The 18,393-nt window shown below is 42.2% G+C and overlaps 1 protein-coding gene across 6 annotated transcripts in view; it reads left to right on the forward strand.

Annotated features, from left to right (window-relative positions):
• Window positions 1-18,393, forward strand: part of SH3D19 (SH3 domain containing 19) — a 171,740-nt gene that overhangs the window by 106,184 nt on the left and 47,163 nt on the right. For 3 of the 6 annotated variants that reach the window (XM_082611159.1, XM_082611160.1, XM_082611164.1), the window contains exons 3-7: window positions 299-339; window positions 6,350-6,392; window positions 8,620-8,758; window positions 8,883-9,033; window positions 10,261-11,307. In XM_082611159.1, the coding sequence (XP_082467285.1) occupies window positions 299-339; window positions 6,350-6,392; window positions 8,620-8,758; window positions 8,883-9,033; window positions 10,261-11,307 (1,421 nt within the window). Of the gene's footprint in view, window positions 1-298; window positions 340-6,349; window positions 6,393-8,619; window positions 8,759-8,882; window positions 9,043-10,260; window positions 11,308-18,393 lie in introns of all 6 variants that reach the window. The other 3 variants (XM_082611161.1, XM_082611163.1, XM_082611162.1) reach the window with 3 other exon arrangements.

An 18,393-nucleotide genomic window follows, 5' to 3' on the forward strand; every position in this document is an offset into this window, starting at 1 on the left:
CAGAAGTTCACTGGAAGACTCAGTATGTAGATAGCTATGAAAGCAAGCTTAAGGCAAAATTTTATTTATGCTGTAGACACCTCACCAGCCTCGTCAATTCCCATAAAGCATCTTAAATATCAAAGGCAATTTGAAAAGTTTTAAAATGTATGTTTCTTAAATAAGATAGACCAGTAACTCATGTATCAAACTTGCTGCTTGGAGCCATTTGAGTCCCAGAAATGACCTGGCATTCTAAGTAATTCTTCTTTAAAATGTTAATGAATGTGTAATAATTTTTCTTTCTTTCTTTTTCTAGCCAAGGACCCTTGTCATCCATTAGAGCAGTAATCAAGAGATGTAAGTTTGTTTCTTCCTGCTCTGTATTTTCCTCTGCAATAATTTTGAATGATGATTTAGATTTCTAGCAAGTGATTGTATTTGATGAATCTTACAAAGAATCTGACAAGAGTAGCTTCTCCTGAGGAGTAATAAACCATTTCAGACAAGCAGCTAGGTTTTCAGTGTTCTTTTCAACTTCTGTTTATTGATAAGCCAGTTCCTCAGAACAATATTTTTCTCTAGAGAACTAAGCTGTTAAAAAAAAACTATATTATGTAGTCAATTTTAATGATCTAATATAAATTGTATGTAACCACTTTCTATAGGTAGAGACATCTGATGGGTTTCAAAAATATCAAACCCTGTCCTTTTTTATTGATTTACTTCCACAGTATTTTAATATGACTCTGTAAATAAATGCTTATGGAGATCAGCTCACACTTTCACATACATGCTCGAAGTGCCGTAACAGAATTCTCTCTAAAATGGCGCATTCATACTTTCTGACTTTACTTCTTGGTTAAAGCTTTAAAACTTGCTCTTGGTGCAGGAGTTCAACATTCTTTTTAATAAAAGGCTCTGCAAATGTCCCTTTTCCAAAAAACACACTGATTACCTGTTACTATTTTTAAAAAGATAAGAAAGGGATATTAAATGTTCTTTGCATTATTTGAGCTGAGGTCACCACCCTGAGGAGAATGTATCCTTTTTTAGAAGCATGAGTTATAATATTTAGTATGAATTTAGGATATCCACAGGTGTGAAAAGCATGCATTTGAGCCATTGCAGTGAAAAAGTTGTCAGGTGGCAACACAGAAAGATATTCCACGCTTTCCCACATTTAATTTTTTGTTGTTGGTGGTGAATTATGAAGGTGTGGGAATGCCACAGTGGATATTGATGGGAATTCATATATGAAAATGAAAAATTCATGGTAACTTTGTATGCCTTAGAGCCCTTGGGGAAAAAGGGGCAGATGGGGCAGGGAGGGAATTTAAAAAGAAAAGTAGGGTTTGGAATTTAGACAAGATGTTCTTGCTGAAGATATAATTCGGGGTAATTAAGGTTATAGGGAAAACCTTGGGAATAGCTCAATATTTAAGGAGATAGTGTTGAGAATAGAGAAGGCGAAAAATATTTTTTAAAAAAAGAGAATAGAGAAGGTGACAAAAGACAGAATCTTAGGAAATATTGGTGTCAGAGATCAAGCTGTGCCTTTAAGGTTCCATAGGACCAGAGAGGCGTGAGGTCCCCTCACCGAGTCCTGTCTGCTGGCCCCTGCCTTTGTTCCCTGGCTTCTTACCTTTCCTCCCTCTTGGATTTCAGAGGGGATTTGTTGGGGATTGTAATCCATACCTGATTTCCTGTAGATCCTCCAGCATGGCACTTGCTTACACTGAGGCCCCAGTGCCCTGCAAGGCTTAGGAGAAGGCAGCTAAGGAGGAGTGGGCCAAAAAAAGCTGAAAAAGAATGATCCCAGTAATAGGAAAACTAGGAGACAGCTGTATGTTAGAGGTCAAGGGGGGAGAGGTTTTCAAAGAGAATGAGTGAACCACGAATAGCTCTTAATGCTGCAGCAGGTGAGGTGACAGGAGCTGAGAATAGGCCGTTGAGTGTGGTGCTCAGCAGTGACCTTGGAGCGGGCAGGTTCAGGAGAACGTTGAAGCTGGAAGCCACACTTCATTTCAACAATGAATGGAGCTTGTGAGGTTGGGGCAGCTGAATAGGCTACTCTTTCATGAACCATGGTGGTAAACAGGAGGAGAAGGATGGAGGGTCAGGCAAAGAGGAAATCTGGGCACGTTTATACACTGTGTAGGATGAGGAAGCCTGGAGACTTTTGTAGGCCGGGGAGGGAGGAACCGGGGCGGGGGACCAGATTGGAGCAGGAGAGGAGAGGAAATAGTGAAGCAGGGCCCTAGGAGAGAGGGAGGGAGGAGGAGATGAAACAGAGGGAAAATGCCTGCTTTGAGATGTCTCTAAAAAAAATAATGACCCAGTGATCTTTTAATTCTTATATGTCACTCACTTTGTACATGCTGAAGAAATATGTGTTGGTTGTATTTATTCCCGATGTTTAGGCAAGATGGCCAGACAGACCCTCAGGTGCTGCCACGTAAATACAGAATGAAGAATAATTGTGTCATCCCCTCTGTGTTTTCCCTTTTTGCCCATATTCTATAAGAAAACATTGTAAGCAGATGCTGCCTTACCCAACTCATTAAAATGTTCGCTTTCCTATCCCAGACTCAGTCATCTCTCCTTGGCAAGGAGAAAGACTTTATCACATAGTTAAAGCAATATTCCTTAACTGGTTGTATTTTAAATTCTTTCATAATGATTCTGGATCCAATCAAGACTTGAGATCCTTCTTTTTGTGTTCGTTCTTGGGAGCCCTAAATATTTTGGGCAAAGATCTTGAAAGTGTTCTAAGTGGATGTTTCTGGAAGTTCGTGCTTTTCCTTTCATTAATGTTTTAAGAGAAAATTGTTCTTTGAAATTCACAGACTTAACTAGTGTTTATTGCTTTCTGTGAGTCAGGAACTATTCACTTACACTGTAAAATAACACTCTGCGTGGTAGGTGTTAACCCCATTTTACAGATGGTAGGGATACTGAGTCTCGGAGATTCAATGGCCTCACAAGGTAGATCTGAGATGTGGACCTAGACTTCCTGACTCCAGGGCCATGTTGACCTTTCCACTCCTTGGATGTTCCTGTTATCATGTCAGACGCCTCTAGTTTATACCCTGTCCCAGGCAAATGTAGTTAGTGAGTTATTTTTATTATTGTGATTTTCATTGGTAAGGTAGCACTATAGCAAGGATGCTTGTAATATAATAATTCTTCTTTGTGTTTTTTTCTTCTGACAATCATTTAATTGATAATTTTGAATTATTTAGAATTAGGACTAGCATCCAGTTCTCCTGGCTCCACAAAGAGTTTAGTTCAGGAAACAAACTGCTCCCAGCCCTTCCCATAATGAGCTGTGTGAGGTGGGATAATTCATTGACCCTCTCTGATCTCAGTCTCCTCTTCTGTAAGGTTGGAGTAGGATGATCATTAAGGGTCCCTCCAGGACTTCCCTGGTGGCACAGTGGTTGGGAATCCACCTGCCAATGCAGGGGACACGGGTTCGAGCCCTAGTCCAGGAAGATCCCACATGCTGCGGAGCGACTAAGCCCGTGCGCCACAACTACTGAGCCTGCACTCTAGAGACCGCGAGCCGCAACTACTGAGCCCTCCTGCCACAACTACTGAGCCCACATGCCACAACTACTGAAGTCCACAGCCCTAGAGCCCATGCTCTGCAACAAGAGAAGCCACCGCAATGAGAAGCCCACGCACCTCAACAAAGAGTAGCCCCTGCTCACCGCAACTAGAGAAAGCCTGCGCACAGCAATGAAGACCCAACGCAGCCAAAAATAAATAAATAAATAAAATTTTTAAAAAGCAGAAATTTACTAAAAAAAAAAGGTTGGGGGGGGTCCCTCCAGGCTTATGATCCTATTGAAACTTAGGAGAATTCTTTATTAGTGCTAATAATGCAAATCCAGATCTCAGTCTTTTATAAACAGCTGAATATGAATTTGCTCGGTACTTAGAATTTAGCCATATGAACTAGAAAAGTTTGAAAATCATTCTGTAAAATGATATAACTTTGACTGAAAAACCTGCCTTTATTCTGCGGCCTTAATCCAAAATGCATGGAAGACTGGACTTGTGTGGCAGGGTTTAAAAGGAACATGTTCTGTGCGGGCCCTGGGGGCAAATTTGAGTCTCCTGGTAACAACCACATCAAATCTGTTTCATCTGGGAAAGTGAGAATGAGATTAAGCAGATAGTTGAGAAATGAGCCGGAAGAATGTGAGGCACTACATGAAAATCTGCCATGAAAATCTAAAGTGATTCTAGCTACTAAACTTGTTCAAAACTGACAAAAAGTGCTAGTCATTCTATAAGGATCAAGAGAAAAAAGAGATTTCAAAGATGAGTGAATATGAGAAAAAAAAATATCAGAGCAGGAGAGGGGAGAGCAAGTGATTCTCCAGGTGTGTGGAGGAGGTCTGTAAGCATGATTGGGAGCCTTCCTCTCCCCTCATCCTGCTGCATGCAGCGTGGCAATACCACTGTGCCAGCCGGGGGTTGGGGTGCTGTTACTAATGACAGCCGGGGTGAAGGAGCACAATCAAGTGGAAGGCCACTGATGTGAAAGATGTAAGCTGATTACTGAAGTACCTTTTGAGTACTATTCATACTTTAAAATTGATCCTGTTGCAGTAGCAAATCGATTTTGCAGAATGATTTTTAGATTTGTTTTTTTTGCTCTGTTACTGAAAACTGTAGGAAGATTTTTTTTTTTTTTAACCGTGGTTATGTGTGTGGTTATCCTGGTCTGTACAGATATATCTTTGCCTGCAGCATATTTCTTTACTCTCTGAAACTATGGTTCATCAACTTTTCCGTCGAAGTACAGAGGTGGGTAGCAACAGTGGCATGACAAGACAGTTTTGCTGCTTATTCTTTTTAGAGCTTAGGCAACTGCGTTCACTCTTTTTTCTCCCTTTCCTCTTCTGTAACCCCATCTTTTTTTCCCTTAGCACTCATGAATAGTGCACAGCAAAAATGCCCCGTGGACGAGGTATGTTTGTGACGATAAATAACATGATGTCTTTTGAAAGTGCTGTGTCTGCTGATTCTGGCTTTAGTGATGGCGGTGATGGGATCGTGGCACACTCGGTGAGCCTCTGACTTAATGAAACTGTTCTGACAAATCAGACCTGCCACTCAGAGCTTTAGCCTCTCTGTCCTGCTTTAGTCCAGTAGAGAAAATGCACCTCAACTTGGTTCACTTGATAGAAATGTACCAGTCCATCATACCAGTTGAAGGTATGAGTACAGAACATCCTCCAACTTGAGATCCAAGGGTTATGGTTTCAGATGTCAGGTTTGCTTTGCTAACCCCACGTAGGTTCGCTGTCACAGCTCCAACCCCAGCCTAAATTTCATCCCCACCTCCCGTCTTCACCCCTGCCTTCCAGCTTTGGCATCCTCCTTGTTCAGAGAGAACCAGAACTTAATAGGAGGAAGAAAGAAAAGATTCATACCTTCAACCTTTTCAAGTCAGAAGAATTGAAAAAGTAGAGTATTGGAGACATAGGAAAGTAGAAGTAGTTTATGTCTGAAACAAATTCCCCTTTGTCCACAAATTTTTACAGTATAGTATTTGAAGAGTTTTTTTGAAAGGTATCTTAAATGTGCTCCTTAAAATGGAAGTACTATTCTCTATTACACATGTGTGTAATATGTGATCCCATATGTGACACATTTTCCAGGTCATCTGGTTAAGACATAATTTAATTTTAAAATAAAATTTAGAAAAAATTTAAGCCATCTAGCTTTTTGAGTTTGAGGCTTAAGGGAAAAGTTAGTGCTGCATATACAATAATACTCTCTGCTATAAACATTTTTATAAAAGTGCTTTGAACACTTTTTGCATGTATTATTATTATCTCTTAATGTAAGTAATAAAACAACTTAAGGCATGTAAAACTCCAGAAAAATTAGAAAATAGATGGAAATTTGACCACTTCCACTCTCTTTACCATAGAGTTATAAACAAACATTACAAAAGTGTAGTAATATGGATAGAATAGATATTTAAAATTTTTTCTGCCCATTGTTATTTCATGTCATCATAATGCTCTTTACCATGCAATTTCTATTTAGTAGCTGTCGTCTTTTCTCTGTTCATTCTTCAAATTATTTTTCAGAACCACGGAATGTGCTTTGGGGAGTTTTTGAAATCTATATTTTCTTATGCAATTCAGATATGTAACTATAATTAACTTTATGCCATATGAAAAGATTGTTTTGATTTGCTTTTCTACTATGGATGTTAAAATTCATACATTCTATCTGATGTCAAATATAAGCTCACTTTTTCCAATAGTATATCCTATAAAAATTTAAATCTTTATTGAATGTATGAATTTTGTACTATATCAGTGTATTCTTTCTTTTATAGCTTCTCGGACTTCTATTCAGAGTGAGCTTCATCGAGATAGGAGGTATGGTTATATTTATAATAGAGGACACATACTCTGCTAATTATGAAGTAAACGTGTGTCATCAGTTAGCAAGTTAAATATTTCTCTCTCATAAGGAGTGTGTTACAGCCTCCTCAGTACATCTTCTGAATTAATCTGTAAGTTTGAATGATGATTTCGCTTGAGAGAAGGGGCAGTACAAGCCTGAAAATCTTCTTCCGACAGTAATTATTCACTGCAGCCAATTAAAAATGTTTATTAAGCCACTGCTCTATGGGAAGCATTGTTGTAACTACTTCAGAGAAACGCTTTGTACCTCATAGCTACTTAGTAAATGTCACATGGATGAATGAACTGATGACAGGATAGAAAATTGAATAAAGAAAGGAAGAGAGTCAGGCAGACTAGGTGGATAGCTGAATGAATAAAAATGGCTAGATGGCTGGTGGTGGGGAGGGATGCAGGGGAGCAGGGAGGAGGGAGTCACTGGATAGATAGAAGGAAGGACCAACAGACAGACAGATGGTAGGATGGATGGAAGTGTGGACAGGTGGCTAAATAGAAAGGGAGATGTATGGTCCCTACTGTCAAATTTCTTAAAGTATCGTGTTGACTAATGAAGAACAAGGAGTTTATAGTCAGACATAGCCAAGTTCAAATCCTGACTTGGCTTTCTCACCATGTGACCTTGGGCAAGCTCCTTAACCTTTCTGAGCTTCTCTATCCCCACCTTTAAAATGGCGCTGATCATACTTACCCCATAGGGTTGTCCTAAGGGTTAATGCGTGTATAGTGGTTAACATTTATTAACTAGTAATTCATTATCTAGTTAGATAAAAGCTATATAAAAATGGGGATGACTCATTTGGATTGCACACAGGGAAGTGAAAGTAAGTTCACTGTGGCACACTTAGCATAATGTCTAAGGAGGGGATTGGCTAAATGCAATTTGTGAACCGCTTTTTCTAACTCTGAGTGTAATACATGCTCATTACAGAAAATATTGGAAAACTAATAAAAATGTAAAGAATAAAGCACAGCGTATTCACTCTCCTATATAAAGGCAGCAACAGTTAATAGCTTTGAATAGTACATTCCAGATTATGAAGATAGGTAACAAGATTCTGTACATACATCTCAGAATCTCATTTTTCTCTATAATTAGATCTTATACTTCCCTTTGTCAATCCAATTTCTTCTAATATATGACTGTTTGTGTTTAGATAATAGTTGTCTGTGAGGTGATCATTTTTCTCATGTTGAAAATATGTGTTCTTATTTCAGTTATTTGTGCTAATAAATAATTCTTGTTATTTAAATTTTTAAAAGCTGTAAGTAGAGGTTCTTAGGTAATACAATTCAAATTTAATCAATGGGCAGTTTCTACTGATTCACAGGCTAGCATGAGGGTGTGTGTACGTGTACAGTTTTTATAATGGCAGTGCTTTTTATTTTTATTTTTATTTTCCATAGAGTTCTAGAGAAAGGCAGAGGAGGTATCATCATACCTATTTGTTAGATGAGAAAAGTGAGGCTCAGAGAGTTTGACTGATTTGCTCAGAGTCACACAGTTGGTATTTGTTAGGAAATCAGGTTGAAGGTAAAATGTAAACATGAGACCGTAGAATCAGGTTAAGAAAGCCAATACTGTGGCTCCAAGTATTGAAGATTAAGCATCAGATTCATATACAAACTGACCAGGAACACAGACACACACATCAGGGTCTAGAAGTGAACAAGTAGACTCTAAACACTTAAAGATCATTCTGAATGGGGGAAAAGAGGTAGAGTGAAGAGGAAGACGCTGTTCTTCTAATGCATAGTATCATTTCAGAGTACGTACTTTATAATAACGGAAAACTAAACATTTCCACTCAACCAGTGCATTTTTCTGTCTTATGATACCCTATGTTTGTGCCATAGGCTAGATAGTAGAGTCCTGGGTTGAAGAGGTTGTATGGGTCTTGGTCCTCATTCTCATCAGCCAAGGCAGAGTGAAGTGTACTCAGGGTACATCTCTAACTCTCTGAGGCCAGTGTCATGGAGGATGGCCGTCACGTGCTCCCTCGAAGCCTGCCTCGGTGTACTGTTAGAGAAAGTGCAGGTCAGACAGGTCATCTCTGTGACTATGGCAGTTCTGATGTCACTTTCTTGGGTGGTAGTTATTTTCATGAATCTTTGGACATTTACAAATAGACAATAGCTTGTTACCAAGCTGTAAAATCTCACTGAGGCTTCTGTCTGCTAGGCGCCCAGAGATCACCATTGTGGCGGCTGAGCCACTGAGGCCGACCTCATGGTTTCCAGGAGCCCCACCCCCAGGACTGGCATTTCCCCCATCTTCCGCAGTAGGCCCTTGGAGGCCCAGTGAGCTGGTTCCTGCTGAGGTGAGTAAATATCGCATTATCTCTCTGCATTTTATTTTTAATGAAGTTCAGAGATAACAGTGAGACCGTTAACACCTTGGCTGTCACCCATAGGTGTCTAAAATCTTCATCCTTCATTCTGCAGCTCCCACCATCGTATGAACAAGTCATAAAAGAAATCAACCAAGTTCAAGTTAACACTACAAATAATAATAATGCTGCCACTCCAAGGCACACTATTACTTCAGCAACTCAGACTGACTTTTCAGAAGAAGTAGACAACCATCTGCCTCAAAGTAATGCAAGTAATTTGTCTCCCCTAATTCTGACCTAGTTCTAGGGAAGTAATCAGTAGGCTCCAGCCTTTAAAATAATTTGCAATTTGTGCATAATTCATTGAGCTCTGCTTCCCAGCCGTTGTGATCACTGTGTGCTTGCTTTATTTGGGTTTGCTGTGATTATTATAATAGGTCATTCTTCATCCTCACAAGCCGCAGCCCCAATCTCTAGGGTTCACCCTAGTTCATATCACAAAAACATCATCTTTTTAAATTTTTTTTAAATTTATTTTATTTTTGGCTGCGTTGGGTCTTTGTTGCTGCGTGCGGGCTTTCTCTAGTTGTGGTGAGCGGGGGCTACTCTTCGTTGCGGTGTGCGGGCTTCTCATTGCGGTGGCTTCTCTTGTTGCGGAGCACGGACTCTAGGTGCGCGGGCTCGGTAGTTGTGGCATGCCGGCTCAGTAGTTGTGACTCGCGGGCTCTAGAGCACGGGCTCAGTAGTTGTGGCGCACGGGCTTAGTGGCTCCGCGGCATGTGGGATTTTCCTGGACCAGGGCTCGAATCCGTGTTCCCTGCGTTAGCAGGCAGACTCTTAACCACTGCACCACCAGGGAAGTCCCCAAAACATCATCCTTTTAACTCATGGTTGGTATTACTGCTGATGCCCTTTATTCCTGTTGAGAAAGCTGTTATATTTAGCACTTAACTTGATAGGATGCTAAAAGTGGTTATCCTGTTAGGCTTTTAAAAAGCATTATATTAAGATAACAGATGAGAGTAAGTTACTTTGAAAAAGTAAAGCAAGAATTTTTGGAATTTTGACAAGAGAGAAATGGTCATTGATAAGTCTACTGAGAATCGGGAATTTAATGGTGTTTTAAAATATTATATAGGGACTTTCCTAGTGGTCCAGTGGTTGAGACTCTTCATCTCCACTGCAGTGGAAGCACGGGTTCCATCCCTAGCCGGGGAACTAAGATCGTGTATGCCTCACAGTGTGATAAATAAATAAATAAATAAATAAAAATAAAATATAATGAATATTTTTATATGAATAAATATAATGTGAAGAACCCTTCTGCAGGAAGCTGAATATAAACATCTCTCCATTGATTTTAGAATTACTTTTTCCTAAGGAAGGAAACCAAAACCTCTCGATATTCTACATGTATATTTTTATACTCTGTGTATCCTTTTTCTTTGAAATTATAACATTGCAGCTTCTGTTCGTTTTGGTCTTGTCAGCACTGCCGTCACCTCTGAAACCTCTCCTGCCTTCCCCAGCAGCCTCTGCCAGCGATCCTCCGACAGACGAGACGCCTTTAATAGTCTTTGATATTTCTGAAGAACAGAATTGTCCAGAAAACTCCAGTGCAGAAAACGCCAGTGCTACAAGATGTCCAGTGCCCAAACCAAGATCAAAAAGCAACCTCAGACCAGTGGCCAGAGAGCCTCACGTTAAAGAGCAGAATCCCCAGAAAAGCAGCCCAGCGGCCACGCCGGAGGAGGCAGCCCCGAGCCGGCCCCAGCCTCTGTGGGACGATACTGACCACTCGGACAGCCAGGCAGTGATGAACATCATGAACGCAGAACGGAGCCCAAACACCGTCGTTTCCAGGATCAAAGCACTTGAGGGTCAGACACATGCGGAAAGCGTGGGGCTGCCCAAGAAGCCAGAAATTGCCCCCCGCACAGTCCCCCCGAGGCCTGCTGCTTCCTCAGGGAAACCCTCCGTGGCCCCCAAACCGGCAGCTGACAGAGCCTCTGGAGGCTGGGACTCCTGGACCACAAACAGACTCCGGGGGGCCTCTAGGGAAAGCCTCACCCCACACTCTCCACCGCAAGAAGCAGGCAGCATCCCTGTAACCAAACCCGAATTGCCAAAGAAACCAAATCCTGGCCTCATACGAAGTGTTAATCCCGAGAGTCTGGGAGGAGGGTCCGTGGCCGAGAGCCCCGCCAGTGGGAAGAAAGCCCCGACTCCTGCTCCTCGGCCTTTGCTGCCCAAGAAATCAGCTTCTGCAGGAACGGCCCCCTACCCCGCGGCCTCAGAAACGCCCCCCTACCCTGCGGCTTTGCTGAAACCCATCACTGTGCCTCCCCGACTCTCCGTGGCGTCACAAGCCAAAGCGTTCAGGTCCCTGGGAGAAGGACCCCCGGCCAGCCCCGCAGCCCCGGTTCCGCAAAGCAAGCCTCCGGGGGACATCGACCTCATCAGCTTTGACGATGAGGTTTTACCCGCCCCGTCTGGGAACCTGGTTGAAGACTCTGTTGATTCCGAGATGGTTCTGGGTGAGTAAAGCTCAGAAGTGGAGGGCAATCTAAATTCACCATAGGGAATCTCAAACGGCACTTGCTGTTTTCGTTTCTGGCACATAAGTTATTGAGGCGTGGGCGTGCATGTGTGTGCACATGCGTGCGTGTGGATGTGTGTGTGTGGATGTGTAGAGACAGGGAGAAACACAGCGAGATTAAGAAACAAGGAGCCGGGTGGGGGTTGGAATCAGAGAGCAAAGGGAAAATCTGGGATGGGGAGATGGAGACGGAGAAGGAGGGAGGCACACGTGTTGGTTACTCTCACACGGGCCAGGAATAAGCAGACTGGGACCAGGGACTTCACTAGATGAGAGGCTGGCTCCGTCCTCGGGCAGGTGGACATTCGAGCATTAGGAGGAAAAGAGGGAAACTAATCAGAGGGGGGAAGTCATGCCCCAGAAGGGCTCCTCAGATGGAGCCAGCCCCGCGGAAGTGCTGGGAAAGGGGCCAGCCCCGCGGAGGACTCTGGCACGAGCAGTAAACCCGGCCATATGTTGCAGAATGTTGTTCCATAATCTTCACAGAACACCTTCCCTTGGGAATGGGAAGTTTTGTAAATAAACTACAACAGTAGTAAGTTTCCTGCCAAGATCAGGGACAATTAGATTTCCCAAGAGGCAGAGAGTATGTTTTCTTTCCTCACACTGTTCAGATGGAGAGTTGTGATGGTAAAGCGTATCTTTGATTTGTCAAACTAAACCGCTATACTTGGCATTGCTAAGATTCCTTTCACTGCTGTTTACTTACTTGGGCAGAATTTATGAACATGTAAGCGTAATAGTATTTTCAAAAGGTTAGCTCTCATCTTCTAAATGTTTAACGTGCATCAAAATGATAGAAGCTCTGTGAGTCAAAACCAAATTCTGCTAAGTACAGGCATATTTTAAATGGTAACAACCACATATTTATTAAATATGTATCATGCACACAACATTGTAACTGGCTAGAGCATGCCTCTTGTCCATAAGGAGGGGAAAGAAAAACATTAGGATATGTTGAACTTCTGCCTATAGCTCCAAACCCTCTGCTAGATGCCCAGACATACATTATTTAATTTAATACTTACACTAACCCTTTACAAGGCATCATTGGCCTCAGTTTGCAGATGAAGAAGATGAGACTGAGAGAGATCAAAGGGTAACTTACTCAGTTTTCCAAAGCAGGATTCAAAGTCCGTCTTTTCTTTCTAAGTCTAGTTTATTTTTCGCTCTATCATGTTGGTACTCAACATTTTCACGAATCCTTAAACCAGGCAACACATTAAAAAGTTTTCAAGTTTTTGTTATACCATTTTCTTATTGAAACCTTTTTGGTGTTACCAGGGTTCAGAGTAGGACAGGGAGGGGTAGGTCCAACAGCAGCAAGCGGTTCAGGGGTGGAAACAGTACGAGCCAAAATAATAACCACCTTTTGTAGAAGCTGCTAGATTCTGTGGGAATGGCAACTTGGTTAATAATTACTGAGAATTTATTCTGTGTCATCAAGCAGATAATTACAGTCCTCTTCAAAAAGGAAGGTCAACAGTGTACATCAACATGAATACAGTATCATGCTGCCTACCCCGCCTTTTCTGTTTCTTGATTTCTCCCACTTCCTTGCACAATGTTTAATTACTGAGGCAGTCTTTCAGCAAAAGGTCTAATTTGCTTGCCCCGCCTGACTTTAACAATGGCTCTTACCTGTGGAGTTATCCTGAACTGAACACTCTGTCTTCTTTTTTTTTTTTTATTTTATAAATTTATTTATTTATTTTATTCATTTTTGTCTGTGTTGGGTCTTTGTTGCTGTGCGCGGGCTTTTCTCTAGTTGCTGCGACCGGGGGCTACTCTTCGTTGCGGTGCGTGGGCTTCTCATCACAGTGGCTTCTCTTGTTGCGGAGCACGGGCTCTAGGTGTGCGGGCTTCAGTAGTTGTGGTTCGCGGGCTCTAGAGTGCAGGCTCGGTAGTTGTGGCACACAGGCTTAGCTGCTCCGCGGCATGTGGGATCTTCCCGGACCAAGGCTCGCACCCGTGTCCCCTGCACTGGCAGGCGGATTCTTAACCACTGCGCCCCCAGGGAAGTCCACTCTGTCTTCTTTTTAAACCTGCTTCTCTTCCTGTATTCTGCTCCTGTCCTGGTGACACCATCACACACCAGCCCCCCCAGAGGATCCTATCCATCATCCTTCAGCCTTCCTACCTGTCACACGCAGTGACTAGTTGTTTGGACTTAGAGTCAGGCAGGTCAGGGTCTACCGCTTAAATGCTATGTGACCTTGGGCAATTTACTTAACTCCACAATGCCTCGGTTTCCTCATCTGTAAAACACGATAATAATACTCCTCCTGGAGGTATTGCAGGTGTTAAATATGATTATGGAGGAAAGCCGTATCATGTTGTCTGAAACATGGTAATAATACTCCTCCTGGAGGCATTGCAAGTGTTAAATATGATTATGGAGGAAAGCCCTATCACATCGTCTGAAACATGGTATGCGCTCAATAAGTGGTAGTCATTATTCTTCTTGTCCTTCACATCCAGTTAGCGGTCAAGTCCTGCTGGTTTTCTTTCTGGATAGTTCTTAAATTTTCCTCTAGTTTCCATCACTCCTGCTACTGGCCCACTTTTCTAATCTTTAGGCCCAGATTCCCACAGGAGCCTCCTAAATTGAGCCTCTGCTTGTGCCTCAAACCCATCATCATATCATGGTTACCCAACGGATTTTTCTAGAGTGTACATTGGACCTTGTTGCTTCCTTGCTTATTGCCCTCCAGAGGCCTTCAAGATCACCTCTGAATTCCTCAAAATGTAGAGGGAATTTTTATTTGTTTACTGACTGGGGCTTTGTGACTTTTTTGGGGTGGGGGAGCTACACATTTTTTTAATTGAAGTATAATTGACATACAGTAGTTCCATGTACACAGCCTAGTGATTTGATATTTCAAGAGGATCACCATAAGTCTAGTTACCATCTGCCATCATACAAAGTTATTACAGTATTATTGACTATATTCCCCATGCTCTAAGGCTTTGTGACTTTTTGATGGTGTATTAATAGCATTGTCTTGTAGATAAAGGGTTATGGTCTCTTGGTGAAACCTTGCTTAATCGTCCTGGCATCAGCCAAAAACTGGGGGAGGAACACAGGAGAAAGGAGAGAAACTCACAGATATGTCTTTCCTTCTTTTTCTTTTCCCTCAAAACATAAAGAAAATCCAATACAGTAGTTTTCATAAAATGAAGTTGCCCTATTAATCTCAGGAAATAGAGATCAGAAAATACTGAAGCTATGAAAACATTGTAAGGATTAGAAAAATTATTAAAGGGAAACTCATAAAACAGGCAATTTAATATTGGATTCATTTCTTAGGTAGAATGCCTTCCAGGTTAATGTAGTGGAGCTGAGAAGCATTAGCAATTCCTCTTCATACCTTTACAAATCATACCCAGTTGTCAAAAAAGCAGAATGCTTCTGCTGTCAACCCCATTACACAGACCAGAGTAATAGTTTAGCAGCCAATTTCTGCTATTAACAGGACTCAAGGGAGAGAAATAAATGACAGAAAAGCTAGCCAAGGATGGTGAAACTAATTATGATGACAAGCATATTATTAGAGACAGATAATGGGCAGAAAACTACATTATCATCAGTGTTTTTCTCAACCCGGTAATGAAGACCATGTGGATATAGGTGTAAAGGGGCCGCAGGTGTAGAATAATTGGCATTGGTGTGAGGGGGCTGGAAGGAGGGCAGAGGAAACACTGCGCATAAAAGTAGAGAAAGATGCCGTGGACTTTCCTTAGATTTGGTTAGGAGATGCTTTTGCAGGTAGTTGTGTTTTCTCTACAGAAGCAAGAGCAAAGAGTCTGTGATAGAGGAAATTATGACACTGGGGTTCTTAACCCTTTCTGGATCACAGAACTCAGTTAGCCTACGAATCTTTTTTCTCCCTTGAAAATAACCCTTTTGCACATGTATGCACAGTTGGAGGTACAATTTCCAGAGCTTCAAGGGCCTATTCTTGGAACCCAGATTAAGGACTTCTACTACAGAATGTTGGAAATTGCCTTCAGTGGACTGCTAAAATAAATTCTGGTTGCATCCATACAATGGAATATTGTGCGGTAGCTAAAAAAGAGGCAGACCACCTATTATCCCCTACTATGGACCAACCGCCAAGATATTCTGGGTGAAAAATGCAAGGTATAGATAGTATTCATGGTATTTTAGCTATAGTGTTGGTGTTAAAACACATATTTACATGTAAATATGCTGTGTCTTTGGAAGATGTATTAAAAATGCTAACAAAGGTTGTCTTTTATGAGGGAACTCCATCAGCAGGAGAGGATGGGGGAAGCTGGTTTTCAAATAGATGACCGGAATCAGAATTAGGATGAAAGACACTAGGAGACATATCCCTTGTCTTTGCCTCAGAGAAAGAGCTGCCCCCCACACTGGTCCTCAGCCTGTGAGGTGTAGAAATTTTAAGAATAATAAAATATGATTTTTCTAAACAATTATATGATTCAAGGTTACAAACAAAAGCTAATTATTATGAACTAAATATGTCTAAGTTAGACAAATTCAAAAATATATATCTGCATTATTTCCTTTTAAATAGAATCACTGAGGAGTATTAGCCAAAAAAAAGAATTTTTGTTTTTCTGGTTACTTTATGGAAAATTTTATGGCCATTATTGTCTTGAAAAAGCAGCTAAAGGGACAAGTATTTTCATATTTTTCCTCTTATTTCTTTTTTTTTTTTTTTAATTTTTATTGTTGGCTGCAGTGAGTCTTCACTGCTGCGTGCCGGCTTTCTCTAGTTGCAGTGAGCAGGGGCTACTCTTTGTTGTGGCTCACGGGCTTAGTTGCTCTGCGGCATGTGAGATCTTCCCGGACCAGGGATCGAACCCGTGTCGCCTGCATTGGCACACGGGTTCTTAACCACTGCACCACCAGGGAAGTCCCTCCTCTTATTTCTAAGTGATTTTTGTTTCAGTTTGTTTGGCAGGGGTGTTATTTCAGCTTAATTTTGTAACTTTTTTCATGTGATTGAATTTATTTTATTGGATTTTTTTTCAGTCACAAAGTAACATATATTTGCGGTAACAAGTCTAACAATATAAACATTTAGTAAAAGACAAAAATGAATCTCCCTCCAATCCATTCAAATCCCCAGAATAACCAGTGTGAACCATGTTGTATGTAGCTTTCTGTGCCTTTGGACATTCCAAACCAAAGCTTACAAACATGTACACATACATGTACTTCTTCCTGTTTTTTTACAAAAAGTTTTACCTAACTGTACCCATTACTCAGCAGCAAAAATGTTTACCTAACTGTACCCATGACCCAGCAGCTTACTTTATTCATTTAGTGATGAGGTTTAGGCCTTCTCTCCAGGCCAGAAGATCTAAGTCTGACTCCTTGTTCCCTGATACCTGCCCGATATTCCCTGGTATGAGCACAGCACAGACAAGTCAACGTTTCCCCTATGGATGGACACCACTGCAAAAAATGCTGCGGTAAACACTGTTGTAAATATTTTTACTTCTACCGGTGCTTTTATAAAGAAATTTCCAAAAGTGGGACTACGGGCTTAAAGATCATGAACTTTAAGCTTATTAACAGTACCAACAATCCAGTTTCCCACCTGGCAGTGCCAGGAGTTCCCAAACGTGAGGTGCCATCCTTGCCTTCTAGGTTGCCCACTTAGCATTGCTGTTGGAGAAAAATACCCCTCTCGTGAAAAGACGTAAAAAGTAAACATACTGTGTAGCTAGAGAGAGACTCTCACACCATCATCAAGATGCAAAACAGGCCTCTGGCTCCACCTTCTCACTGAAGTGATGCTGTCTGTCCTCTCCGCCCATCGGCACGCCTCTTCTGGATAGCAGCCTGGGACGGGGCGCAGAGAGGCAGAGGCCGAGCTCACTGGCTCAGGGAGCACAGCTCGGGGAAGTCATTAAGCAGACCCACTCCTGCCAAACAGCCACAGTACTGGAACACTCAGACTTCCTTGCTTCACTGTATTGAGAAAGATTATTTTTTCTTTTTTTTGGAGACGTGTATACTAGAATAATTACACATGATCTGAATGCCAGTTATCAAAGAGCAGCTAATGATACTAAAAATAAAGACCAAGAAAGATGGGCTTCCCTGGTGGCTCAGTGGTTGAGAGTCCGCCTGCCGATGCAGGGGACGCGGGTTCATGCCCCGGTCTGGGAAGATCCCACATGCCGCGGAGCGGCTGGGCCTGCGCGTCTGGAGCCTGTGCTCCGCAACAGGAGAGGCCACAACGGTGAGAGGCCCGTGTACCGCAAAAAAAAAAAAAAAAAAGAAAAGAAAGAGAGAAAATGGGTAGCTAGGACACTTTGAATACTTTGTATTTAAGTTGTATCTTCCTACTTCAGTTTAAATCTAGCAGGTTTTAAAAGATGACTGGACCCTTTAATGCGGTAGTTGAGACCTGCAGGATTTGGGACGGGGTTCCCTGAGGCTAGTCCTCCAAGAACAAGCACATTTGGGATCCCCTGTGCCCAGCCCTCCAAGGGCACTGAGTGGCCTCTTTCTCCTTCTCTGCCCCCTTGCTCATGCTCTCACTCCTGGGATGTGAGAGAGACAGACTGTACGTGGTATCCTGGCCCAGAACATCAGATGAGTTGGGAAACAATTGAAGTGATTCCATGCTCAGGATTTTCTTCTCCCTCCACACTCACCCCCCCAAAATCACCAACTAAAAACCTATCCTAATAACCACCAGATTGTAGGGGCCCAAAGCACCTGTTAAAGCAGAAATACCTCTTGAATGGGAGAGCACAGTGAACAGTTATCAGCCTTAATCCTTTTCTTGAATTTTGGTCCTTTTCCCAGCAGGAAACAGAGCCCTGAGAGGATGGGCTGTTACAGCCAAGGTTGAGGGGACGGGGGACGGTCAAGTCCCTGCAGCAGTGGGGGAAGGAAAGTCGCTCCTTGGAGGACAGTGGGTTCCAACGAGGGCCAAGGAGGCACAGCAGGGGCAACGGCAGGGGAGAGAGACGAACAGGAAGGAAAGGTGTGCACACCGGAGAGACACTGTTTCTG

Source organism: Mesoplodon mirus (genome assembly GCF_964341445.2).
Source record: "Mesoplodon mirus genome assembly, chromosome: 2".
In the NCBI taxonomy this organism is placed as follows: domain Eukaryota; kingdom Metazoa; phylum Chordata; class Mammalia; order Artiodactyla; family Ziphiidae; genus Mesoplodon; species Mesoplodon mirus.